We start from the raw sequence: 27,460 nt of genomic DNA, 5'->3' as shown, positions 1-27,460 counted from the left end.
AATACCCAAATTTCTGAGTTAGTGTATGGCAGCATAAATTTAATTTTTGTTACAAAAATTCAACATTTGATGTTTCCACTATTAACAAGCTATGCTGTAAAAAGAGCAAACACATCAAATCTTAATTCAACAGGGTCACATTGCATAAACTTCTTGTAAACTTCTGAGGCATCTTCTAACAAAGCCTCATCACTAGTTCCTCCACAGTTAATTGGAAATTGTTTCTGTTCATCTATTTCGTAGATATGCCCATCTACATGAACTAATGCAATAAAGCACGAACTAATGCATTCTGTTCATTGCTATACATCAGTCCTTGGTGTGAGGTGTCAGGGTACAGGTAAGAATGAGACATGTAGGCAACACTGTGACGTGGTTCAAATTCACCTTGATTATGTGAACACTCAGATCATTTGCTCTCTGGTACATTGTTCACATTCCTTCCATCAAAGACGTTATTCCCACCAAAACCCACCATGCAAAGATCAGTTACCTTGAAGTAGAAATGACTGGTGGCAACTTGAACAATTATCCACTGAGAGGAGTTTGCATTTCAATGGGTATTGAAATCTTAATATAAAAAAATTAATCTTCTTCAGAATTTGAAACAGGAGCAAGTTGGGGTAGTTATTCATGGGCCGGGATGGCTTCCCACCCTCCATAATGAGACCACTATTCCTTGGCCTACATTTTCTGCAGTCCCACTCCAAAGGTATTAAAAGGCTTTTACAAAATATTCTACTCCATTGTCACTTATGATGAAATGTGTATAGGTAAAGCTACATTTTCAATAACCTTGTGTTAGAAATAAAGGACTTCCCTATGAACAGCCCAGTGAGTATTTCAAAATGTGGTCTTGCTCTTCTCCCTTCCCTTCCTTTCCCTTCCCTTTAGGGGTCCAGGCAGCCCAGCACAGGACATCACAGCCCAAGCTGAGTGAGAAGGGCATCCATGCAAGGTGGGGGTGAGAGGCTGCAGGTGGTGATGGAATATGGTTACATACAGAAGAATTGGTCAAATAAATAAATGTGTTGAGGATAATGGAAGCCTGGTTTCTTACTTTTGGAAAAGAGAATTACAAATACGGAAATGGAGAACTAGAATGAAACTTGCAGTTGGACAGAAATTGGACATATGAGTGTGAAATCATGTTTCCTAACACAGATAAATATAGAAATACCAGTGTTGAAGCTGTATATACACATGATGTATGTGTGCATGTATGAACATGTGTGTGTACACATTCCCAACTTCTGTCCATGGAGAGGACCTAGAAGTAGTGACATTCCAATAGCAGTGAGATCATCTAGAACCCAGACTGGTTTTCTCAATACTAGCAGGGTCCCTTTGGAGAAATGGTAGATCCTAGGACTAGGAAAGGGAAAGAATGAGATGAGCCAGGCATGTCAAACTGCTGTCAGAAAGTAAGCAAACAGGGACATGTCAAAAGGACACAGAAGTCATCTTGAAGGTGCTCCCACTGGGTAAATCAAGAAAAATTTGGGGGCAGCTGGGTGGCTCAGTCAGTCGGGCATCTGACTTCAGCTCAGGTCACGATCTCACAGTCTGTGAATTGGAGCCCCATGTCAGGCTCTGTGCTGACAGCTCAGAGCCCGGAGCCTACTTCAGATTCTGTGTCTCCCTCTCTCTCTGCCCCTCCCCTGCTCATGTTCTGTCTCCCTCTCTCTCTCAAAAATAAATATGAAATTGGGAATGCAAGCTGGTGCAGCCACTCTGGAAAACAGTAGGGAAGCTCCTCGAAAAACTAAAAATAGAACTACCCTACAACCCAGCAATTGCACTACTAGGCATTTATCCAAGGGATATAGGTGTGCTGTTTCGAAGGGACACATGCACCCCCATGTTTATAGCAGCACTATCAACAATAGCCAAAGTATGGAAAGAGCCCAAATGTCCATCGATGGATAAATGGATAAAGAAAATGAGGTACACATATACAATGGAGTATTACTCGGCAATCAAAAAGAATGAAATCTTGCCATTTGCAACGACGTAGATGGAACTGGAGAGTATTATGCTAAGTGAAATTAGTCAGAGAAAGACAAAAATCCTATGACTTCACTCATATGAGGACTTTAAGAGACAAAACAGATGAACATAAGGGAAGGGAAAGAAAAATAATATAAAAACAGGGAGGGGGACAAAACAGAAGAGACTCATAAATATGGAAAACAAACTGAGGGTTACTGGAGGGGTTGTGGGAGGGGGGATGGGCTAGATGGGTAAGGGGCACTAAGGAATCTACTCCTAAAATCATTGTTGCACTATATGCTAACTAATTTGGATGTAAATTTTAAAAAATAAAAAATAAAACAAGTTAATAAAAATAAATAAATACACATTAAAAAAATTTTAAAAAGAAAAATTTGTGAATGAGAATAAGTAGATAAGGTATTAGTGATAATATAATAGTAATAATGATAATAAGTAACTGAATAAATTAGGAATTGCTAACTCCTTAATAAAGTAAATTAATTAATATTTATGTGGTCTCAAAACACATCCTCACACAAATATGTTAATTACAAAGGGTAAACAACGTTGCAGCGGAGAAACCTAACAGACACTGTCTTAAGTGATGAAAGTGAATATTCTCCATAAGAGAAAAAAATCACAATTGGTTGCCTGATAGGATGAAACGAGAAGAGCACAGCATCCAACACTGCTTTTCTGATATTCCTGCCAGTGATACATAACCTGTATCTAATCATAGGAAACCTTGAACAAACCCAAATTGGGGGACATTCTATAAAATAACTGGCTTATAATCGTCAAAAGTGTCAAGGTCATAAAACCAAGAAAAGACTGAAGGATCGTTTCCAACTGAAGAAAACTGGACAACTAAATGAACAAGTTTTTCTCAAATAGATTAGGGGGTAATAATAAAGCAATATTAATTTCATGGTTGTTTTAGCCATGTTGCAACCATGTAGGACAATGTCCTCACTTGTAGAAAATATAAATTAAAATCTGTAGCAAGATGGAGAAGCAGGTTGGCAGCTTACTCTCAAATAATTCAGAAAACAATGTACTGTGTTTGCATTTTTTCTGTGAGTTTGAGATTATCTTCTAAATAAGAAATGTAAAAATCGAATCTCATTCTGTGTCTTGCATATACAAGTCCCTAATACAGTTCAAAGTTTGTCTCATTTTCTTTATTGTGGTTGGATTCAACTTAAATTAAAATGCAAAGTGCTTAATAAACATAAATCCAATACACGTATGGGAAACAAAAGAGATCTATATTAGTATTTACAACTCTTTAATCTTGTTAAGAGATCAACAACTTCAACACACACTTAGACCTTTTCCCCCTAAGAGATAAATAAATTCGCACCCCCTAAGAGATAAATAAATTCGCAATCTTCAAGATAATCAGTGCTGTGTAGACTTTTTTAGTCTACTAAAGTCCAATTTGTAACATAGAACCGATGCAATACTGTAGCAGAAACCATAAATTACAAAGTAATAACTCTCATGCAAAGTAGTTACACTCCCCATGATGCACCCCTTCAAACAGAACATTACTTTTTCTGAGGAAACAGACTTCTTTCTCTGACTAGGATACTTTACAACATGTCCTTCCAAACTAAAGAAACACTTTACCATTCAACACTGGTATTTTTAAAGCCATTAAAACATCTGGTGACAAAGGTAGATTTAATAATCATGCCTGTAAAAGGAAACCATTTTTAAGAGATAACTTACATTTTACTTGTTACATTAACTTATAATGTATTTAATCCCAAGCGGCAAGATAATTACCAAAGATATCAAATAAAACATTTTAAAACATTCAGTTCGTTAAATATTTACTAGATGGCAAGCTCCTGTGAAGGGTAAGCTAGATGGGGGAAAACAAAAATGACCAATATCCACATTAGTCTTCAGGAGATTATCTTCTGCAACCAAGTACAGCATTATTACACAACTTACTGATTCTCAGTGATCCTATCAAGAAGACTACTGCAGAATAATTTGAATTATTCAAATCTACATCTGGAGGAGAAGCGGTGTGTGACACAAATTAATAAAATCAAGGAAACTCAGCTAAACTTCTCTCGAGGACAGAAGCGTACCATGTGTTCAAGTCTTAATGTGATTAATGCTTAGTGTCGCTCCATTTGTACCAGAGAGAGTAAAAGGACTTCCACCATCCTCCTTCACCAAAAACAAACAAAAATATATGAGAGACGATAGATTAAAATGAATATCAGAAGCCAATTTACAAAATTACTTATGAGATTGAGGGACATGTATCAAAGGGGAGATGGGCTTTGCCAAGGAAATGGGTTGCAGGGTTTGTAGACTCATTGTACATTCATACGAGACCCGGGTAAATGTTTTTCACCAATTGACACAACACTAACCTTCACGGGACTGTTTGCTGCTCTGTTGCCAAAACATAGGAGGAAAGTGGGCGACCCATCCATCATACCCTTGGGGCACTCCACCTGTGTGGTACCCTGCAATCTGTTAGTCTCAAACCATGTCAATACATTGGGCAAGCACTGTATCTAATCAGTTATTAACCAGTTTATCATTAACATTACTGCATGACTGTGATATAGGGGAAAACTCATTAAAGTTTAAACAGTCATTTATATCCAGAGGAATTCCTTGCCAAAATGGTATCGGTTCATTTTGAGCTGTGAAATAGACAGAGTAAGGAGTTATATCCCCACCCCCACCCCCACCCCCCGAGCACTCATATTGTTCATTCTATTAAAGGTACCATGCGATGAGAATCGACAACATAATCAAAACAAAAATTCACTTTAAAAGGAAGTATTATTGACTTTTTATGAATTGGAATGATAACAAGACAGCAAGCTGACTCATTTGTGTAGAAAAAGATACCACAATCTTATCATTCTGGAAAAGAATTTAAATTTTTCACCAAACATCACTGAGAGGTATGACTGATTCAATCTCTAGGGCAAGGGGAAAATCTTAATACATTCTGAGATTTGTGATGCCTGCCATGTTTTCACACAGGTTGAAGTAGATGCACTTCATGGGTTTTAACACACATCAAACAATGTTTACTGTTTGGAAACCCATGAGGGAAAATCTGAGACAGATGAGTTAAGTTATTAGTTTGATTAAAGAGATCTGATCTTTGTGGTACTGAAGCTGACAGCAGCCATATGGTACCTGTAAACCAGAATCCCGGGAAAGAACTGTTACTAGGGATTTTTGTGTTTTGTTTTTTTCTGCACCGACTTGTTTGGGGTGGTCGACTGGTGACAACTTTTAATGGAAAGAGGCTCTCACTTTTCGGCCCTTCAGAGGCTGTGGCGGACGGTGATTGCTCAACAGAAAAGCTGCTGCTTCGCCCTCCGCGGTACAGAGGAGAGTGCGGAACGTGGCCAGCTGTTGAAAACAAGAGAAGAATTCGTTTCAGCATAGAAAGTCACACCTGCGGGGACACCTAGGTGGCTTGGTCAGTTAAGTGTCTGACTCTGGATTTCGGCTCAGGTCATGATCTCACAGTTGTAAGATAGAGCCCCATGTCAGGCCAGCTTGGAATTCTCTCTCCCCTCTCTCTCTGCCTCCCATCTGCTGGTGTTCTCTCTCTCTCTCTCTCTCTCTCTCTCTCTCTCTCTCTCTCAAAATTAATAATAAATAAACATTAAAAAAAAGTCATATATAACCTTTCCCTTACCAGGAACCAAAATACTGCAGTAAAAGTGTTCTAAATTATGAGTCATATATATAATAAAACAATACTTCTACTAAGTTCTCACCACTATACAAATACCTATGGGTTCAAAAACTTAAGTACATAAGCATTCTTTATCTGGAGATGAAAGGAATAGGAGGAAACAACATCTAGAATGTGGTTCAAAGAGTCCATATCTAGAAATCAGAGAATGTCACCTACCAAGTCAGAGGAGGACAGTGGAAAGGTCACTGCACTGGCTTTCAAGGCTAGGTCCCAGTTCTGGGCCTGGTACAGACCAGCTGTGTGACCTTGAGCTCTAGCCTTCAGTTACTTCATCTATAAAGTAATGCATTGGATTATATTCCTTCAATAGCTGTCTTCCAACTCTTGGAATTACAATGAACGCTTATCAGTATTCCAGCACAACATGGCCTCAGTTCGCACAGGAACCTTGTGGTCCTCATCCTATGGAATTTTGATCTTTTAAGTACTGTTTTCCTGAAACAATTATTTTGCCCTCACCATACTTGAGCCTTGGAAACAACAACCATGGTATACATCTAGTACCCTTCAACCTCTGATAATGTTTAAATACAATTTAACTGGGATAGGCATATTTCTCATCAAAAGAACTTAATTTTTCTTATTACAAAAAAATGTTTACTTATCTTACAAACTTCATACAATATACAAGCATCAAGAGGAAGACAGAAGTTACTAGTAATCACAAGACATAATCACAGTTAACATTATGGAGTATATCCTTCCAGATGTTTTTCTTTATATAAACACATGAGCACACATGCGCATACACACAACGTGTTTTATTACAAAAATAGGCTCAACTGCCATGCTCTTTTGAAACTTTATTTTTTTAATTAATATATATCTTAGATATCTTGCCTGTCAATAAACATAAATCTATGTCACTATTTTTTTAAGTTTATTTATTTATTTTGAGAGACACAGAGACAGTGTGAGTAGGGGTGAGGCAGAGAGAGAGGGAGAGAGAGAAAATCCCAAGCAGGCTCTGCACTGTCAGCACAGAGCCTGATTTGGGGCTTGAACTCATGAGACAATGAGATCATGACCTGAGCAGAAACCAAGAGTCAGACACTTAACCAACTGAGCCACCCAGGCACCCCTATGTCACTACTTTTAATTGCTGAAAAGTTTTCTATTATAAGCATGATTTATAAATTATTCACCAATTCCTTGGTGATTTAATATTTTTTATCAAGATTTAGCACTGGTCTACAGTAGTAAAATGCAGACTGCTAACTGAATAATTCTACTGTCACAAAAATATTCACCTAAAATACATCGTCAATTAACACAAGTAAGTTTTGGGTGTTTGTTTTGCTGCTCTGCTTCAGCAAAGACTAATTATTACATTATTGAGAATGAAAGCCTCCATTGTCTAAGCCGAGTTAGTCACCTAATCGCAGAGGCAAGTAGATTCAGACTAGGATACATCTATTAAGTTTCTGTCATCATCATTTAACTGAAGCCTAAAAGGATGTGGGCCTACATGGCAGAGAAGTAGGGGGATCCGTACTTCCCACATCTCTAACTGAAGCCTAAAATATTTCTTGCACAGCCCTGGCCGGGATGGGAGGCAGAGGTGACAGAGGTGCTCCACAATAAGCAGGCAACAGTTTGTAACCACAGTCCACGGAGATAAGTTCATGCATCATATACAAGCAGCCAGGTCTCTCCACAAATGATACTTTGAGGTGTCTTTTATTATTTGTTTTTTTTAAGATTTTATTTTTTTTTTCAACGTTTTTTTAATTTATTTTTTTTGGGACAGAGAGAGACAGAGCATGAACGGGGGAGGGGCAGAGAGAGAGAGGGAGACACAGAATCGGAAACAGGCTCCAGGCTCCGAGCCATCAGCCCAGAGCCTGATGCGGGGCTTGAACTCACGGACCGCGAGATCGTGACCTGGCTGAAGTCGGACGCTTAACCGACTGCGCCACCCAGGCGCCCCTAAGATTTTATTTTTTAAGTAATCTCTACAACCAACGTGGGGCTCAAACCCACCACCCTGAGATCAAGAGTCATATGCTCCACTGACCAAGCCAGCCAGGCGCCCGAGGTGTATTTTAAGAGGTATAGATATGGGCAAGACAAATATTTACAACTTAACTATTACTCATATTTCATTAGACCAAATTATAGCTAAAGCCAGATGAGACTCGAATAATTGTCTGGTGAAGTCAAGCAGCAGAGGAAAATAAAATCTAAACTCTGGAGCCATAGGGAAGACACCCAGGCTTTCCCCCAGACCATGCGGATCAGGTTTGTCTGGAGTGACCTCTCCAGGTGGCTGTGCAGGAATCCGGAATCTGGAATCAGGGCACCCACTTGCTGGCCTTGGCCAACATGACTTGCCTCCCAGTGAAACTGCTGATTCCTCCGAAAACCTGGGCTTTATTTATCTCGCCCATCCTCCTTATAACTCCTCTGCAAGTTGATCATGGCTCCCTACCTCTGCAACACCTTGACCTCATGGTGTGAAACTGGAATTTACTCTAGATCTTTCTCTGAACCTATCCTGATGTCTCACCAAACCCCTGACCTTTTTGGCTCTGGATTTCCCTCCCAGTCGCTTTGCCCAGCTAGGTAGACCTACATCTGCCAGTGTCTGCTCTGATTTGCTTTTCTTGGCTCTGCACAAGAAAATGCACATCCTTGGCTGGCCCCTACCAGTCTCCTCACTTTCCGGACCCCAGGCTTCTTGCAGACAGAGAATCGGCCACTCTGTCACTAAGGCTCATAGCATCTATGGGGGTCCTAGCAGCAGTCTCCACAGATCAGCCTGATGTCTGAAGTAGGTATGACCTGTTTTGCTATTTTTCTTGGCTCTAATACTCAGATTTTAATTTCCTTATATAGCAAGCCCAGCAAGCAGAAATACTCTCTTCTAATGTTTTGTAAATAACTTTGCTTATGTCACTCCAGTGCTCAAATGTCTAATGGCACTCCACTGCCTGCCAAAGCTGGATAATAATGAAAATAAAATCTCTTACAGAACATGGTAGGCCAGGTAATGTGCTAAGTGCTTTACATACATATCTCATTTAATCAATGATATACTATTATCCCCACTTTATTTTTTTTTTTTAATTTTTTTTTTAAACGTTTATTTGTTTTTGAGACAGAGAGAGACAGAGCATGAATAGGGGAGGGTCAGAGAGAGGGAGGCACAGAATCGGAAACAGGCTCCAGGCTCTGAGCTGTCAGCACAGAGCCCGACACAGGGCTCGAACTCACGGACCGTGAGAGCGTGACCTGAGCCGAAGTCGGCCGCTTAACCAACTGAGCCACCCAGGCGCCCCCATTATCCCCACTTTAAAGATGAGGAACTTGGGGCGCCTGGGTGGCGCAGTCAGTTAAGCGTCCGACTTCAGCCAGGTCACGATCTCGCGGTCCGTGAGTTCGAGCCCCGCGTCGGGCTCTGTGCTGACAGCTCAGAGCCTGGAGCCTGTTTCCGATTCTGTGTCTCCCTCTCTCTCTGCCCCTCCCCCGTTCATGCTCTGTCTCTCTCTGTCCCAAAAATAAATAAAAAACGTTGAAAAAATAAATAAATAAATAAATAAATAAATAAAATAAATAAAGATGAGGAACTTGAGGAACAGCTAGGAAGTTTCAATAAATAAGCTGTCTGGCAGATAAGTCAGATACTAACTAACCACTACTGCATCTCTTTTTTCCCCCTATTTTCCCCTAATGTCTTTTCGTTAAGTTTTTATTATGGAAACTTTCCGACATACACAAAAGTAGAAAGGGCAGCATAATAAACCACCACAAACCCATCACCCAGCTTCAACAACCATTAACACAGCCAATTTCATTTCACCCATATTCTCATTCATTCTCTTTCCACCTCCCATCCTGCCCAAACTGGATAAGATTGAAGCAGATTCTGAACATCATATCGTTTCAGGTGTAAATATTTCAAAATATAATTCTAAAATATGTAATATTTCTACCTCTAATAAGACCCCCAAAACAAACTTATTAGCCTGGCTTCTGAATCACCGGGTTCTAACTGACTAGATTATCTCCGATTATGACCACACACAGGTTCTGCTCTAAGCCAGTTTTATGAAGGGTGGCTCCAGAGCACCTGAATGAAAAGACTTTGGGGTGATTCATAAAACTTCAGGTTGCTGAACTCTACCCCAGACCTTCTGAATCAGAAATTCTGACAAGGCCCAAGGGTCAACGTTTTGGTAAGCTTCCCCAGGTAACTGTTGTATACCCTAAAGCTTGAGAACTTCAGGTACAAAGTTGCCCACATATCTTTTGTACTTCCTTTACTTGCCTTATTTATGGTGTTCCATCTTGAAATTGCCCCCTTTCCTTTACTACTTCAAACCAGCCACCACATTTTCCCTAGACCAGATGTCAGCTCTTTCATGAAGTCTTTTCCTGATTTTTCCAATAAAATAGTGTCTCCTTTTTTTTTTCTTTTTTTTTTTTAATTTTTTTTTCAACGTTTTTTTTTGTTTGTTTTTTTTTTTTTCTTATTTATTTTTGGGACAGAGAGAGACAGAGCATGAACGGGGGAGGGGCAGAGAGAGAGGGAGACACAGAATCGGAAACAGGCTCCAGGCTCCGAGCCATCAGCCCAGAGCCTGACGCGGGGCTCGAACTCACCGACCGCGAGATCGTGACCTGGCTGAAGTCGGACACTTAACCGACTGCGCCACCCAGGCGCCCCTAGTCTCTCCTTTTTTAAACGTCCTTACACTTTATATCTCTTACATACCAAGCACAGCCATTGTGATATCCTTTCTTATGCATTTATTTTATCTTGTCTATCAGATTACAAACTACTTGAGGATAAGGGACATTTTTAACACTTCGTTGTAATTTTGTGTATTATGCCCTACAAGAATTAGCAATTAATAAACGATTCTAGAATTGACTTGTACTGTCTCCTATAATTTAGAACTTTAATTTCAAAGCTAACTATACACAGTTTTATATCAAGTCAAAATCAATGTTCAAGCAAATGGATTCTTTCCCCATTTCACATTTAGCCTAAAGATGCAGAAGCTAAGAAAACTATTCCTAGATCATTATCATTAATTACAAAATATAACATTTTACTATTTAAAAAGGATGTTAGAACTTTGCTTCCAGATATGCTGGACTGCAGACAACCTCCCTGTGGAAAACAACGCTAAAACCCAGATGTAATACAAAAAGCAACTAGTCACAGGTACTGGAGAGTGAACAGAAGCAGAGGGACTCAGGTGGGGAGTTTATGCTCACTTGAAGGGGAGATGGGAGCTCTATAAGTGAGTTCCAATTTCCAGTTTTTCACCTGGACCTGAGAAGAGTCTGCAAGGTGCACAGAGTGCAATGGAGCACACTGGTGTTACAAGGATAGAGGCAGAGAGGGTCATCAACTCTACACCCAAGAACCACACATGGCTGTACTGAGACCAGAGCTGCTGCATGAGAACAAAAACCTGAAGTTCAAGCCCTATCAAAAAAATTACCTGCTAGCATAGAGGAAAAAGTGCTCATCAGAGAAAAGTAACTGAATCCAGAATGTCCACAACTTAATGTTCATCACATCTAGAATACAATAAAAAATTACTTAACATGCCAAGAGTCAAGAAAATGGACACCTTTTCCAAAAAAGCAACTCCATTGCTTATGGAGTGACATAAGCAAAGTTATTTACATCAACAGAGTCACACCCAAGATGAACCAAATTAGGAATTTACAAGAATTTTTTTTAACTTTTAAGTTTTTTGTTAATGTTTATTTTTTTTTGAGAGAGAGAGAGAGAGTGTGTGAGCAGGCGAGGGGCAGAGAGAGAGGGAAGCACAGAATCTGAAGCAGGCTTTGAGCTGTCAGCACAGAGCCCAATGTGGGATCGAACTCACAAACCACGAGATCATGAGCTGAGCTAAAGTTGGACGCTTAACCAACTTGAGCCACCCAGGGGCCCCTGAATTTACAAGGATTTTTAAATGAGTATTTTAACTACCTGAGGGTCATATGTTAAACAAAGCATCATTTTAATGCTTGAGAAATCTTAGCAGAGTAGTGGTAAGTCTCAGAATAAAAATAGATATAATAAAAGAGAACCAAATAAAATTTTAGAACTAAAATATAAAATTGCTAAAACAAAAAAATTAACTAGATAGACTTAATAGTCAAATTGACATGACAGAGGAAAGAGCAAATGAACTTGAATATAGATAAGTAGAAATTATCCCTGGTGAAGAACAGAGATGAAAAAATTATTTAAAAAAAATAGAACCTTGGGGATGTGTTAGATGATATTAAAAAGTTAAAGTATGCATAATTGAAATATCAGAAGGAAAGGAATGAGAAAATGGGGTGCAGGATACATAAAAGTTCAACTCATAAGTCATCAAAAACTTAAACGTAAGAGCTACAACTATTAAAGTATGAAAAAAATATTTGGAGGCATATAGTTAGATTTAAGAAATCTTAAACAGGTCATCAAAAGCACAAATTATAAGGAATAAGTTGATAAAAATGAATTACATCAAGATTAAGAACTTTTGCTCTTCAAAAGACATAGTTTTAAAAATGGGGGGGGTGCAAGCAACAAACTGGGAGAAAACTTTGCAGAACATGTATTTTAAAAAGGGCTTTATCCTGATTGTATAAAGAACTTTTGCAATTCAATAATGAAAAGACAAAACCCAATTCAAAAAGGAAAAGATGATTTGAACAGGTATTTCACCAAAAAAAGATATACATAGTCAATAAACGTATGAAAAATGCTCAACATTACTAGTCATCAGATGAACGCAAATTAGAAATCACATATAACCTCTAGAATGGCTAAAGTTAAAAAGACTGACAACACTAACTGCTGACAAGGATGTGGAAGAGCTAGAAATCTCATATATTGCTGGTGAGAATGGAAGATGGAACAGCCACATTAAAAAACAAGATGGCAGGTGTGCCTGGGTGGCTCAGCTAATTAGGTGTCTGATTCGGCTCAGGTCATGATCTCACAGTCTGTGAGTTCAAGCCCCACATAGGGCTCTGTGCTGACAGCTTAGAGCCTGGAGCCTGCTTCAAATTCTGTGTCTCCCTCTCTCTCTCTCTCTCAAAAATAAAATTAAAACATTAAAAAAAATTTTTTTAAACAATATGGCAGTACCTTAGAGAATTAAACATGAATTTACCACATGATCTAGTAAATCTAGTGTTAGGAACTGCCACAAAACGTGAAAACATGTGTCCACAAAAAAATATATGACAATTATTCCTAACACCCAAATATGGATAGCTATTATTCATAACAGCCCCAAACTGGAAGCAACACAAATGTCCATCAATTGGTAAATAGATTTTAAAATAATGTGGTATACTCTTATGTGGATCCTGAGAAACTTAACAGAAACCCATGGGGGAGGGGAAGGAAAAAAAAAAAAGAAAAAAAAGAGGTTAGAGTGGGAGAGAGAGCCAAAGCATAAGAGACTCTTAAAAACTGAGAACAAACTGAGGGTTGATGGGGGGTGGGAGGGAGGGGAGGGTAGGTGATAGGCATTGAAGAGGGCATCTGTTGGGATGAGCACTGGGTGTTGTATGGAAACTAATTTGACAATAAATATCATATAATAAAAAAAATAAACTGATAAAAAAATAAAATAATGTGGTATATCCATATCATAGAATATTACTCAGTAAGAGTCAGTGAATCTTAAAAACATTATGCTAAGTAGAAACACAAAAATCTATGTAACTGTATGATTCCATTTAAATAAAATTCTAGAAAAGGCAGAATCCTAGTAACAGCATCTCAAAGACTGCCCAGAGCCATGGTTGAGTAAGGAGGTAGAGCGCAAGGGAATTTTCGGGCCAAGTGATCTGTTTCATATCTTGATCTAGTGGTTGCTGCACAGTAATATACAATAACAAAATCAACTGCACACTAAAATTCATGAATTTTATTGTATGAAAAGATCATAACAAATAAGAGATTTAAAAAAAAAAAAAAAGCGCAAAGAATTAAAACCAAGTCTTCTGTACACTGAATTCAGCAGATGAGTAAGACAATTTAGATAATTTAAGATAACCCTAAGAAACTTGACAGAAAAGTTAGCTTCGCCTTCCAAAGAGAATGATGGATCTGTTATCAAAACTATCTGAAAACAGCATATCTGTTTACTGGCTTGGCAGTTAAATCAAGCATTTCAATAAGTGACTCTGGGGACAAAAATGGGCTTGAATCAAATAAAAGAAAATGAAAACTGCCTGATTTGCCTTTTTGGTCAAACAGTGACTTGGCAAGAAATAGCAGTAGAAAAACCTAGAAAAAAAAATTGGCACTAACTCACTAAAAAAAGAATTTAATCTTCATGGCTAGTGACATTATATGGTAGAATTGGAAAATAAATAAAACAATGTGCCTCAGGGACTTCAAAAATAAACAGCTGCCAAAGTTGAGATTAAAAATTATCGTTTGGAAAGTAACTCTCAAGTGGTATACACAAAAGACATATTCATTTTACTTTATAGGAAACAGATAACTGAATAATCATCTCAACTCTCTCAGGCTTTGGATTTTTTTAAAATAACATTTAGAACAGTTCTGAATTTACAGAATTATTAAAAAGATTGTACGAGTAGTTCTCATATACCTCATAGTCAATTTCTCCCATTATTAATATTTTACATTACATGGTACATTTTTTACAATTGGTGAACTGATATTAATATGTTACTATTAACTGTGGTCCATCCTTTATTAAGATTTCCTTTGTTTTTACCTAATACCTTTATATGTTCCAGGATCTCACCAGGAAACAGCATTACACTTGGTAGTCATATTTCCTTGAGCATTCTTGATGACAATTTCTCAGATTTACCTTGCTTTTGATAACCTTGACAGTTTTGAGGAGCACTAACCTGCTGTTTTGTAGAATGTCCCTCATTTGGGCTTTCTCTGATGTTTTTCTCATGGTTAGACTGGGATTGGACTTTTAAAATATCTTTTGCTTCATTCTTTAACTCTTAAAATCACCATAATGTCATATTATAAAAATTTAGATTATTACCCAGATAATCACGTCCATCTGTTTAGAAAATGTCTGAAAGTACTCCTACTATAGATTTAAGTGAATGTAAGTAGATCACAGTGAATTATCATTCATACTAAAGTTCTAAAATATAGCTATTATTTTATATATTCTACCATATAAATACCCCATTAATACGTAATATTAATTAATTGAGACCTAAATAAGATACAGCAGTGTATCCACACCTAGTCACAATTCCTAACTTTACAGTGAGTCTTTTTTTTAATGTTTATTTATTTATTTTGAGAGAGAGAGAGAGAGAGCACAAGCATGAGAGCAGGGGAGGAACAGACAGAGAGATAGAGAATCTCAACAAGGCTCCACATTCAGTGTGGAACCCAGGGCAGGACTTGATCTCATGTGAGATCATGACCTGAGCAGAAATCAAGAGTCCGACACTCAACCAACTGAGGCACCCAAGTGCCCCTACAGCGAGTCATTTTGTTTAGGTTAGTCTTATGCATTTTAAGGAACTAAATTATATTTTTTAACATATTCTCTTCCAAATGGCAGGTGGATTTTAAAAAGTTATTTTCCAAGTGGCTTTAAGAAATAAAAATATCCTTAAAACATGAGGAAGAACATGAGCTCCTATTATTACTACCTTTCTATTATGATTTATCAATTCCTACTGTTAACTTGTTCAAATTTAACAAAGGAATGTAAAAGTAAACAGTTTAACACATGAAGGAAAGAAAAATGTATTCCATTACTAAGGCCACTGAATCAATGACAGGTCATTTTTCTTATGACACAATGCACCTTATTCATGATTGGAAAAAGTCGCAGGAATTTCCATGTCAGTCAAACTCTGGACTTCAATCCCAACTTTTACAAAACGTTTTAATTAGTATGTTCCAGAGTATTATTTGGCTTTAATCCTAAAGACAAGGCCAACAGAAGTTGGATGTGTTCAACATGCCAAGGAGAAATGTTATCTGACATGACCTTGGAAAAGGTGAACCAGCTCTAGTCTTTGATTGGGGGAAAAAAATAAACAGCTAGGAAGGTGGGCTAGCCCAAAATAGAAGTGCTTTATCAGCTGCAAAAATTATTAGACTATGTTCTTATTCAGATTTTGCAGCAAGTAATTCAAGTAGGAAAACAAAAAGAAAATAAAACCCACTAAGCACAGCATCCCAGAAGATATAGCATCCACCTGTCAGATTGGTTAGTCACACAGATTGTAGATCTGAGCAGAGTTTCTAGGCCCAAAGACATCTTGAGCCTGCAGACTGCTTGGCTTATCGTGGGGGCTCAATATGTTTTTCAGAAAAACAAGTGAGGAAATGTCTTCACTAAAACAGCACGGGTGCAAATGCTCAAATAGCGCCTTAGCAAATGCTCAAAGTCCCTCAAGCAGCCCCACAAAAGTTCTGTCAACAAAAGCCTTAAGATCCATTGTTGTTCTCACTGCTTACTTTCTGAATGTCAAATTTGTAGGAGGAGCAGGTCTAGGGACTGAGGTCAAAAAGGAGAAAGTCCCCTTGATGAGCACTGGGTGTTGTATGGAAACCAATTTGACAATAAGTTTCATATTAAAAAAAAAAAAGAGTAGCCTCGCTTCTGATTTGCTCATTTATATCCTAGCCTGTTTATATCTCAGACCAAAAAAGAAAACAATTATAGCCTTTAAAGCCACTTCACTTTCCTCAGTGTCTGTATGCACATGGCATTTCTAACAACTGGGAGAGAAATCATCTAATCATAGAAGGTCAAAAAAGAAAGGGACACAAGTTTTACCTGGTCCAACCACCTATCTGATTAATGAAGGGAAAACACAGGCTTCATAATGCAGCAGAAATTAAGGGCAGGGTTTTTATTTTTTTAAAAAGTTTCAGTCCCGTTTCCTCTAGTAAATCAGAATCAACCTTGAAGCAGTGACATACCTGTTGAGAGCTGATATTTATAGGTTGTTTTAAAACGATCCATGTGACACTCTCAAGAAGAGGTGGGACCGTAAGGGAACCAGGGTATGTCCAGTAGTCCCAGGACGGAGGAAGCAGAGATAATGGGTCAAAATTCGTGAATCGAGTTTGTTTACCCTAGTGGAGAAAAAAGAATTCCTACAAATTACAATGGGATAGCTTTACACAGACCTCAAAAAAACACACATCTCATGAAATACGATTTTACTGGAATTCTTTAACTCATGGAATTATTTAGTATCTGCCTTTGTATCTTTAAAAAAAGTATCTGCCTTAATCTAAAAATTTTACATGAAGCAGCACATTACCTAAATTTATTTAAGAAGCACAAGATTTGTTTGAAATGTGCTGCAACTAAATGCTTATTGTGCAAAACTCCAATATGAGAAACTAAGTATGCATAGATTTATTAGTAATGGTTTTAGATAATTTAAGACCCCTTCATAATTTTCAAAACACACTTGCCAATAGGTTAATTCTGCTGCTCTATTGGTCAAGTGTGTTCCAAACCTGCTTCAAAGCAGATAACATATCCAATGTCCAAAGTCTAAGTTATTAAAAGAAGGTAAGAGAATTCAGGAGAGAACAAGTCATTAGCAAACAGTATTTTATTGTACCTTTTCTTTAATGGAATCCAAAATGTCAGTAATCTTTTGCAGTTGAGAATTGTGTTCACCAATCTGAAAGCATGAAATTTCAAAAGAAATGGTTATTGTTAACAGAACAGGTCTGATTCACTCCATGCCAGTCACTTTTTTTTTTTAACCCTTTTTTTGAAAAACCTTTGCCAACCCAGAACAAACAGTAATTGTTCTATAATGAATCTGTCTTTTACCTGCTGGCTTTAGCATGCCAGAGAATGTGAATAACAAGATAATGTTACAGGGCTCCTTGGCTGAATTATAAGTTTGATTCTAAAATGAGTAGTAACAGCTACATATTCTTTAGCTTTATGAAGGCTTAATGTACAGGTTAACTTAAGAGAAAACTTGCTTAGGAAACTCTAACATAATACTTGCACAATTCAACCAGATGTGACCTACAGACCCTACATCTAAACAGACTCTTGTGACATCAAAGTATTAAAAGAAAACATCTCCCATTCTCAACCTAAAATGATTTGAGGTCCTGAACCAAAACGATATATTGTCATGAGTAGAAATCATCAGAAAAATAGATGTAACTCTTTTCATTGTTAGGGATGTCCTGAATCGACCTGAAGGTTTTAAATCCTTCAGGATGAAAGTATAATCTCTTGCTTCACTTGGACTCCACTGCCACCAGCAGACTTGGTGGCCAAAGGGAGGGAGCCGCTGTCATTCATGCCTCCCTCCCTTCTGCCCTGGGCTTCCCCCAGTCCCAGCCCCAACGAGTTACATCACACACAGAGTCGGTGGCAAAGCAGAAGTGCACGCCCTGCAAGAATGTGGTGCAGTGGGAGCCCAACCCACCCACGGGTATTATAACAATGATACTTGCCTAATCCCATGTGAATATTGGACAAAGGAAACTACAACAAAATTTTTAAAAAATTGGCCAGTGTGTTTGAGACAACAAACCATTGTGGTAAAACTAGTGTTTCAAGAATCAGGAACTTGAACTTGACTGTCTGTTATCTCTAAAGACTGTGCAATCAGGAAGAGCCTACAATAAATCCTACAATAAGAGCCTACAATAAAGATCTTCTTCTCAGAATGTTAGTGTTATTCCTGCTACTATTATTGTTGTTGCTGCTGCTGCTGTTTCCACCCACATAAAAATGATCAATGGACAATAAGAGGAAACAGAAGACAAATCTCCTAAGGTAGTTGTGGGCTATTAGATGAATCATAAATTAATACATGAATTTTTAATATTAATTGCAAAAGGAAAACATTAAAGTTAGAATGAGTTTACTATTAAAAGTGGTAGACTATCTTCTCCATGACTGAAACTCTTTATCCAACATGACTGATTAATTATTTAAGCTGAAATCAGTGTATTCTCACCTGTAAAAATACTCCCAAAACAGCTAGTCCATCTGGCTCATGAGCTGCCTCAACAAAGCTGGGATATTTGTCTGAATTCCAATGAACAACATGGAGCTGAAAGGGAGGTATGCAACATAATTCAAATGTTTTATTGTAAAACATCCTTAAAAACATAAATGAAAATAGAATATTTATATAGATGTTCTGGTGCTGTGCACTCATGTATATAACATATTCTTCACAAGAATCTTGGACAGAATCTTATTTGTTTTCATCCAAAAACCAGAGACAAAAACCATGGCCACTTAGTCTGTGGTGCACTATCAGAAGTTCTACATCACTATTTAGAATGCTCTGGACTATCCTGCCAAGGAACAATCTCCAGCCATTGCTCCTGAGTGACTTAAGGCTCCCCCACAGCCTTGCAAGGGTGGGATTGCAACAGAGCCGCCTTAGGTCAGGTCCCAGCTGGTGGCAGAGTCCACTAAATGAGCTTAGGCTCACAGGATGGCGGAGAAGTCCACTGAGGTCTGCAGTGACTGAGTCCTGCTGCTAAGGACAGTGCCAATTGTTCCTGAAACTGCCCAGTCAGCTGTTCATCACTGTACTCTAAGACTTTTTATGGCTTGAAAGTGCAAACTTTCCTTAACACAACTATTTTAAGCAATATTCACACATTTATTACCATCTATAAATATGTTCAGATCCTTTGCTGACAGCAACTTTTAATGGGGACAAAGAGGCTTTGTCTAGGAACAGGAACTAGGAACCAGAGGTGTCTGAGGATGAAAATGAGAGGCAGGTGGTGCTACTGAGGTGGGGGAAAGGAAAGATGGGGAGAGGGAAGGAGTTGGAAGACTTGGAACTCTAGAAAATAGGTTACACCTACTTCACAACTCGGACCTCATGCAAAATCCAAAGGTGTTCTAAATGTTCTGCCATTGTAAACAGTGCAGTATCCCTATCACACAAACAACTGTGGAAGACTGTAGAATAACAATACGGCAGAAAACCACTCTGGGAAGATCTTCATTCCTGATTAAGGGGAAGAACCATCTAAACTAAGATAGATGCTAAAGGGCAATGTGCCACACTCACATGATTCAGCCAAGATCACGAGTAGACCATGTGGTCTAACAACCCCTATATGAGGGACTGACTTCAGATAAAATCTCCTTTAAATAAATCCTTTTGGCAACTCAGGAAGGAAACACATATAAAGGGTTTCATGCACAAATAACCTTTCTAGCTAACTCTTACAGAGAGGATTTAGTATGTTCAAAGACATGTTTTTAATCCCATGCTTTAACTATAACTTCACATCTTACAGGCAACTAATATGGGGGATTTCTGAATAAATAAGAATTATCATAAATAGCCACAAAACTATAAAATAGTACACCATCCACAAATAATCAAGGACAACTGTGGGATATCCAGATAGAAAATACAAAAGTGGGTCCCACCCTGTGACCCAGCAATTGCACAAAGGATAAAAAAAATACAGATTCAAAGGGGGTATGTGCACCCCAATGTTTAGAGCAGCATTATCAACAATAGCCAAACTATGGAGAGACCCCAAATATCCATAGACTGATGAATAGATAAAGAAGATGTGGTACACATATACAATGGAATATTACTCAGCCATCAAAAAAGAATGAGATCTTGCCATTTGCAAGGACATGGATGGAGCCAAAATGTATTACACTAAACAGGATAAGTCAAACAGAAAAAGACAAATACCATATGATTTCATTCATATGTGGAGTCTAAGAAAAACAAAACAGATGAACATATGGAAAGGTGGGGGTCAGGGAATAGAAGAGAGAGAAACAAACCACAAGAGACTCTTAAAGACAGAACAAACTGAGGGTTCATAGAGGGAGGTGGGTGGGGGACGGGCTAGATGGGTGATGGGCATTAAGGAGGACACTTGTGATGAGCACTGGGAATCGTATGTAAGTGATGAATCACTGAATATTACTCCTGAAACCAGTATTGCACTGTATGTTAACTAAATAAAATTTAAATGAAAAAAAAAGTGGAGGGGTGCCTGGGTGGCTCAGTCAGTTAAGCATCCGACTTCAGCTCAAGTCATGATCTCACGGTTCATGAGTTTGAGCCTCACATTGGGCTCCCTGCTGTCAGTGCAGAGCCCGCTTTGAATCCTCTGTCTGCCCCGCCCTTGCTGTCTCTCTCTCTCTCTCTCTCAAAATAAATAAACATTAAAAAAAAAAAAAAAGTGGATTCCGGTGGCACCACGTTCCAAGTTGGTGTGAGATAGTTGGAGGAGGAACAAAACCTGAAAACACTAAATGATGAAACAAAATTCATTTGGCTCACATGAGATAGATGACATTCCACTGGAAGGGAGGGGCTGAAAAGAACATTAAGGTTGTTTAAAATGGCTCTGTGCCAATCCATCAGCTCACTTAGTAAGAGATGACACCAAAGAGATAGAAAGATGTGAAATGACTTCTTTAGGTTCACAACCACAATTGACTAGAAAATGAACATGTAACTAAAGAGAAATGAATCTATACATCCTTCTGCTGGTTAAAAAACAGCAAATGTTTAGGATATTCTGGGAAACTAGAGCAACAAAACTCTTTTTAAACAAGTCTTTCTCCCACACACCTTGCCTAACTGGCAGCAATACCTTCAGAGAAACTGTTATCACTTGTATTAGCATTTGTATTTGAATTAAAACTCAAACAAATAGCAAACTCACATTTCCTGACTAACAACAACAGCCACGGTGATTGAAGTCATAGTCATGACAACAATGGAAATGAGAAGATTCTTCCCTGTTGGAAAATAATTCCTAAATAATAGTATTATTCAACTTTGGCATTTTTAACTGCATACTACTGATATGTCAATTACGCTTAGCATGCCCAAGATTGCCATTAATGTTAAAATCATAGTTTTACTATCAACTACATATTTAATATGCTTACTATATAATCTGCACAAACTGGAGTCAGATGAAGTTCTAAATATGGAGTGGATTAGGGGCGCTTGGGTGGCTCAGTCGGTTGAGCGTTTGACTTCGGCTCAGGTCATGATCTCACAGTCCGTGGGTTCGAGCCCCGCGTCAGACTCTGTGTTGACAGCTCAGAGTCCAGAGCCTGCTTCAGATTCTGTGTCTCCCTCTCTCTCTGCCCATCCCCCCACTCATGCTCTGTCTCTCTGTGTATCAAAAATAAATAAACATTTAAAAAATTTTAAATATGGAGTGGATTATTAGTCTACTTTGTATAGATGCCTAACCCTTGGGATATGGTTTTTCATGATATAGATCACTTTAATCTCTCTATAACAGTTACAAATCATCAGAGTAGACCTCAAGTTAAGTTTTTATATGGTACATTTTAAATGGTTTTCCTTTCCTTTCTTTTCTTCTTTTTATTTTGTAAGAGGGTACAACTCAATGACAGTCACGAAATTAGGTACAAATGTAGCTGGAAAAACTAATTAACACTTTAGACTCCTATCTACAGCTCAGCACAAAGGGACTCTTTTGAACCTGAAACTAAAAGTAAGTGACTCCCAAATGCCTCCAGCGCCAGCTTGGACCTCTTCCCTAAAGTCCACACTTGCACCCAACAGCCCTCTTGAATGTGAGCCAAGGATATCTATCTAATAGACACCTCAAACTTAACATGTGCAAAACAGAAAGTTAACTTCTCTCTGCAATCTGCTTCTCCCTGGACTTGCCCATCTTAGTAAATGGCAGAACCATCCTGTTTGTTCAAGCCAAAATCTTAGGAGTGTTTCTAGACCCCTCTTTTTTTCTCCCTTCAATCTTGTCATCCTTTTCATTGCCAAGTCCCACTGACTTCACTTTGCAAACACATCATGGACTCATCTAGCTCTCTTCATCTCCACCACACCCATACCCCAAACCATCATTGCTCATTTGCACTACATCCATAAGCTTCAAATTTGTCTCCCTGTTTCAACCTTAGCCCAACCTCTTCTCCACATAGCAGCTGGTTCTATTTTATAAAATATAAAGTAGAACATGACATTCCCCTGCTCAAGACCTTCCATCATCTTTGTCTCGATACATTAAGGATAAATCCCAAATTTCTTACCATGCCCCACAAAGCCTGACAAGGCATGGTCCTTGCCTGCTTCTCCAGGACATGGCCTATAACTTCTCCCTCGTTAATTCCAATCCCAGAAGCCAAAGGCTTTTGCTTCTTAAACATGCCAACCTTACTCCTGCCTGGGGTCATCTGTCTTGCTGTCCCCACTTGCTGAGAAGCTCTTTAGATTTTCTCATAGTGACTCTTAGACATTCAGTTTCAATTCACATAAATCACAAAGAAACGTTTCCTAACTATTCAGTAACACTATCAGCTCCCATGGTATGTTCCTATCAAAGAACTTATCACGTACCATTTATTAATGTTTATCATCTACCTCTAACATCCCCCCAACTCTGAGGTCTGACCCAGACTTCCTCATTTTCCATCAGCATTCCTGTCTCAAACCAGAAAACATGACCCCCTCCTCCTCTCCCCTTCAAACCAAATTAATCAACAAATCCCACTGAAGGGGGATACTTCCAGTCTATACTTCTAGCCAGCACTCCAATTAACTATACTATCATCGATTTACCTGGAACTCCCCCAAAAAATCTCACTGACTCCTCTTATCCATCCCTGCTTCAACCCAATTTATTTTCAAATGGTACCTAGAATGTTTTTTTAAATGCAAATATGATCACTTTCCAGTTCAAAGCTAGTCAGTGGCTTCCCACTGCACAGAGAATGAAGTGCACAATCCTTACCATGACTTACCTTACTAAGTGCAGGCCCTCCAGCCCTTCCAACCCTACCTGGAGCAGCTCTCCTCCCTGTTCATGCACCAATCCAACTAGCCACTTTGTTCTTCAAATACGGGATGCACTTCCCACCCCAAGTCCTCATACATGATCCCGTGCAGGACCACTGCTGTCTCTCTCCTTTGCTTGGCTCACTGCTGCTCATCCTTTGGTTGGGGCTGAAGGGCTCTTTGCAGGGAAGTGTTCCCTGTTCTATCCCTACTTCCTTCCAGCATTCCCTTCAGGATGAGCACAAGTCAGCTAGGCAAACATGGGGGACATAATAGGGTCACAATGAATTCTTAAAGAGTGAATGAATTCATGAACAAATGAACAAAATAAGAAATAGTCTTAAACATATATTAAAGAAAATATGAAATTCCAGTCAAAGCTTTATCTCCTTCAAGAAGGAAAGTCTACAAAGATGTTTCTTGCTCTGCAAGTCAGGACTCCGAGCTTCTGGAAAATTTCAGGATATGGGTGCCCTTTTCAAGAAACAACTTGCCAGCTCAGATAAGATCTCTCTGAGAGTACGCATTCAAGTTTATGAAACTAGAAAGTAAAACCATAAAGCAATGTGACTAATTTTTCTTAGTTGTTTAGGAATATTACAAAGCAGTAACCCAAGGCCAGCTCAATCGCCACAAAGCCTTTAAGATTTAGAACAATGTGTTAAATTTAGAACACAAAATGTGAGAAAGCAACATGAAAACTGTTCAGCAGATGATATAAACTGAGGCACCACACAGATTCAGAAGTCCCACTTCCTACATTCTTGGCTTCTTTTCTCCACTGATATGGAACACTTTGGATATACATTTTATTTCCCCATCCTGAAAACAGAGCAGGTCCCACACCTTAAGCACTTGGCCTCAGACAAAAGTGTTTTAAGTTGACAAAATGGACACTTTGGTTGATAGACTCAAAGAATAGATGTACCTGTGAATGGAAGAGTAAAACTGGAAAAAAGTTCTGTTGGTTGGATTTCTCTGAACAGCAGAATTATAAAGGAGTATCCATACTCCACAGCTCAGTAACCATGAGAAAATGAAGAACTTTACTGGCCTGGTAACACTGCTCTGTCTCACCTAGATGGCTCACAAGCCAAATTATTTTCACATAAACAGCTTTGGTTGAGTCATACAATAATTCACTTTCACCTCATGAAAAAGTTGGGTGTTAGCAATATTTAACAGTATAAAAACTTGAAGTATATTATGCTTTGTCATTGAACAGAGGATTAGAAAAAGTAGAGTGTTATTAACAAATATAATTATAAAGAAGTGACTTCCCAATTTAAAAAAAAATCAATGATGGATGCCTGGGCAGCTCAGTCAGTTAAGTGGCCAACTTCGGCTCAGGTCATGATCTCGTGGTTCGTGAGTTCGAGCCCCGCGTTAGGCTCTGTGCTAACAGCTCAGAGCCTGGAGCCTGCTTCAGATTCTGTGTCTCCCTCTCTTTCTGCCTGTCCCCCACTCACGTTCTGTCTCTGTCTCTCAAAAAGTGAATAAACATTAAAAATTTTTTTAAAGAGTCAATGAATGCTTTATTGTGTTATGCTTTACCAATGACCTTAATAATTAACAGATTCCATTCTATACCTGTAATTATAGATGTAATGTAGAGTTTAGGAGAATTTGTGTCTTTGTTTTTTCTTCCCTACAAGAAACTCCGCCATTCACTATTACCTCTACAAAATATGATATTAGTATGTATCTCTGTCTGGACCAAATACGTACACAGTTGGGCCCCAATCAAATGTCTCTTTCTCTGCCTTCTCAGTCGACTTTCGGGAAGCACAATAGATAGAATAGAAAGATTTGTAATTTGGTATCAGACAAACTTGAATTTAAATCCATCTTACCCACCCCCTAATTGGATAAGTTACTTAATCTCTCCAAATCTGCAGTTTACTCATTTCTAGAATGAGCACAATAACCCTAAGCTCTCAGAGTTGGTATAAGACTCAGAAGAGCCACACTGATCGCTCTCATATTGATAAACTCTCATGTTGATTGAATAAAGCAATTTCAGACACCGAGAAACCTAACTGACTCAGGATCAATTTGGAGTCAAGAGAGTTGCCCTCTGCGTTCCTTAAATCCCATCACCTAGGAAAACACTGAATCATGAATCTATGTCTGTTGGCTTACCTCTGCAGCGTATCTCACTCCATCCACCACATGTTCAGAGCCGTGATCATCAGCAGACCCCCAATGCAGGTGAAACTGCCGCAGCCTGTAGTTTCCAGTGAGAGGACCCCCACGCAGAACTAAAATGGCGATGCATTTTCAATTGTGAGCAAGAAAACAATCTTTACACATGCTGCTACAACCCACATCATCTCCCTGAACACACGCAGGTCCTCCAAGGAAGTGTCTACAAATGTGTCATTCAGTTTGTGGACAGGAACACAACTTTTAGGTATATGAGGAGTGCGTACAAACATTTTAAAAGGTTGGAGAGTCTACAAAACAGATTTTTATGGAATATCTGGGAAATCACAGCAGACAGTGGTTGGAAAGTAGAAGAAATTAGGAGTTCTTAAAGGTAAGGAATTGGTCTGTTTATTGGAGAATGTCAGCCTCTCTGAATAAGGATGTGATTATGTAAAAAGGGCCACCTTGAACTTGGTAGAGCAGTCCAGCATTATGATTAAAGAATAGTGTCCTGCACTGAGAAGACCTGGGCTCATGCTCTTACTGGTGATCTTGCATGAACTCTAACTTCAAAGCACCAGCTTTCATGTCTGTAACCTCAAGAGAGTAATGCTCCCTCCTCCTAATGCTGTTTTGAAACTAGAAGAAAAGTTGAATACAAAGGACTTAACACTGCCTGGCACACAGTGAGCATGCTGGACATGTTAGCTATTATTACTATTTTATTGTGTTAGGATTACTACAAAAACTGGCCAAGTAAGCATATCTTCTGTACTTAAATTCTATCTTCCCAGGGAAACCTGGAATACAGTGCAAAATTAACTCTTTTCTGACAACAGAATCATATCTTAAGTATATAGAAAATCTTCTTAATATAAAACATAGCTCTAACCTGTCTCCTCCTAATTAATCTTTATTGGGCATGTTTATGGGGGGATAAGACAGCATTGGATATTGAATATACCATACACATTACTAATCTCCCATCAACATCCAGTAGAATTAAGTGTTAGATTATGAGGTGCAGTCTTAATAACAGTTTGATTTAAATGACCTTCCTCCTCAGAGATTTCAGATAGGTAGACAGATAGAGATAAAGAGAGAGAGAAATCTCAAAATTTGTCAGGAATGATCCATCTTATATATGAATCAAAAGATGTTAATGGGGTTCCTGGCTGGCTCAGTCAGCAGAGCATGTGACTCTTGATCTCAGGGTCATGAGTTGAAGTTCCACATTGGGCATGGAGTCTACTTAAAAAAGAAGCAAGGGGCGCCTGGATGGCTCATTTGGTTGAGCATCTGACTTCGGCTCAGGTCTAATCTCATATTCTGTGAGTTCAAGCCCTGCATTGGGCTCTGTGCTGACAGGTCAGAGCCTGGAGCCTGCTTTGGATCCTGTGTCTCCCTCTCTCTCTGCCCCACCCCTGCTTGCTCTCTGTTGCTCAAAAATGAATAAACGTTAAAAAATTAAAAAAAAAAAGAAGCAAAAGATGTTAAGAGGTATCACATGCAGTAAGGATGCCTAAGGCACACGCCTCTTTGAGCTCTTTTGTGGGAGAAAAATGATCCAGATGGCTGCCTCTATTAACCAGTACAATTGAACTCATTTCTTCCTTACTCAGTTTGACTCAGCAAAATTGAACATCAATGATTAAGAGTTACCGTGGTTGGAATCAGCAAACCTGGGAATGGTCCCAGCTCAGCAACTGAATTATGTGATCTTTCAAGATTCACTTAAGTCTCTGTGGGCTTTAGCTTTCTCATGCATACTTGTGTTCATCT

The 27,460-nt window shown here is 38.7% G+C and overlaps 1 protein-coding gene across 2 annotated transcripts in view; it reads right to left on the bottom strand.

Moving 5' to 3' along the window:
* Nucleotides 1–4,793: 4,793 nt before the first annotated feature.
* CA13 (carbonic anhydrase 13) overlaps nucleotides 4,794–27,460 on the bottom strand; it is a 49,042-nt gene continuing 26,375 nt past the window's right edge. For both annotated transcript variants that reach the window (XM_058698455.1, XM_058698457.1), the window contains exons 3-7: nucleotides 25,673–25,791; nucleotides 18,701–18,796; nucleotides 17,330–17,392; nucleotides 16,674–16,829; nucleotides 4,794–5,397 (exon numbers count right to left, since the gene is read on the bottom strand). In XM_058698455.1, coding sequence (XP_058554438.1) covers nucleotides 5,278–5,397; nucleotides 16,674–16,829; nucleotides 17,330–17,392; nucleotides 18,701–18,796; nucleotides 25,673–25,791 — 554 coding nt within the window. In that variant the 3' untranslated portion in view covers nucleotides 4,794–5,277. The remainder of the gene's footprint in view (nucleotides 5,398–16,673; nucleotides 16,830–17,329; nucleotides 17,393–18,700; nucleotides 18,797–25,672; nucleotides 25,792–27,460) is intronic.

Source organism: Neofelis nebulosa, chromosome 14 (assembly GCF_028018385.1).
Source record: "Neofelis nebulosa isolate mNeoNeb1 chromosome 14, mNeoNeb1.pri, whole genome shotgun sequence".
Taxonomy (NCBI): domain Eukaryota; kingdom Metazoa; phylum Chordata; class Mammalia; order Carnivora; family Felidae; genus Neofelis; species Neofelis nebulosa.
Note: the sequence above shows the minus strand (reverse complement) of the source record. Positions and strands in the feature narration are given on the sequence as shown.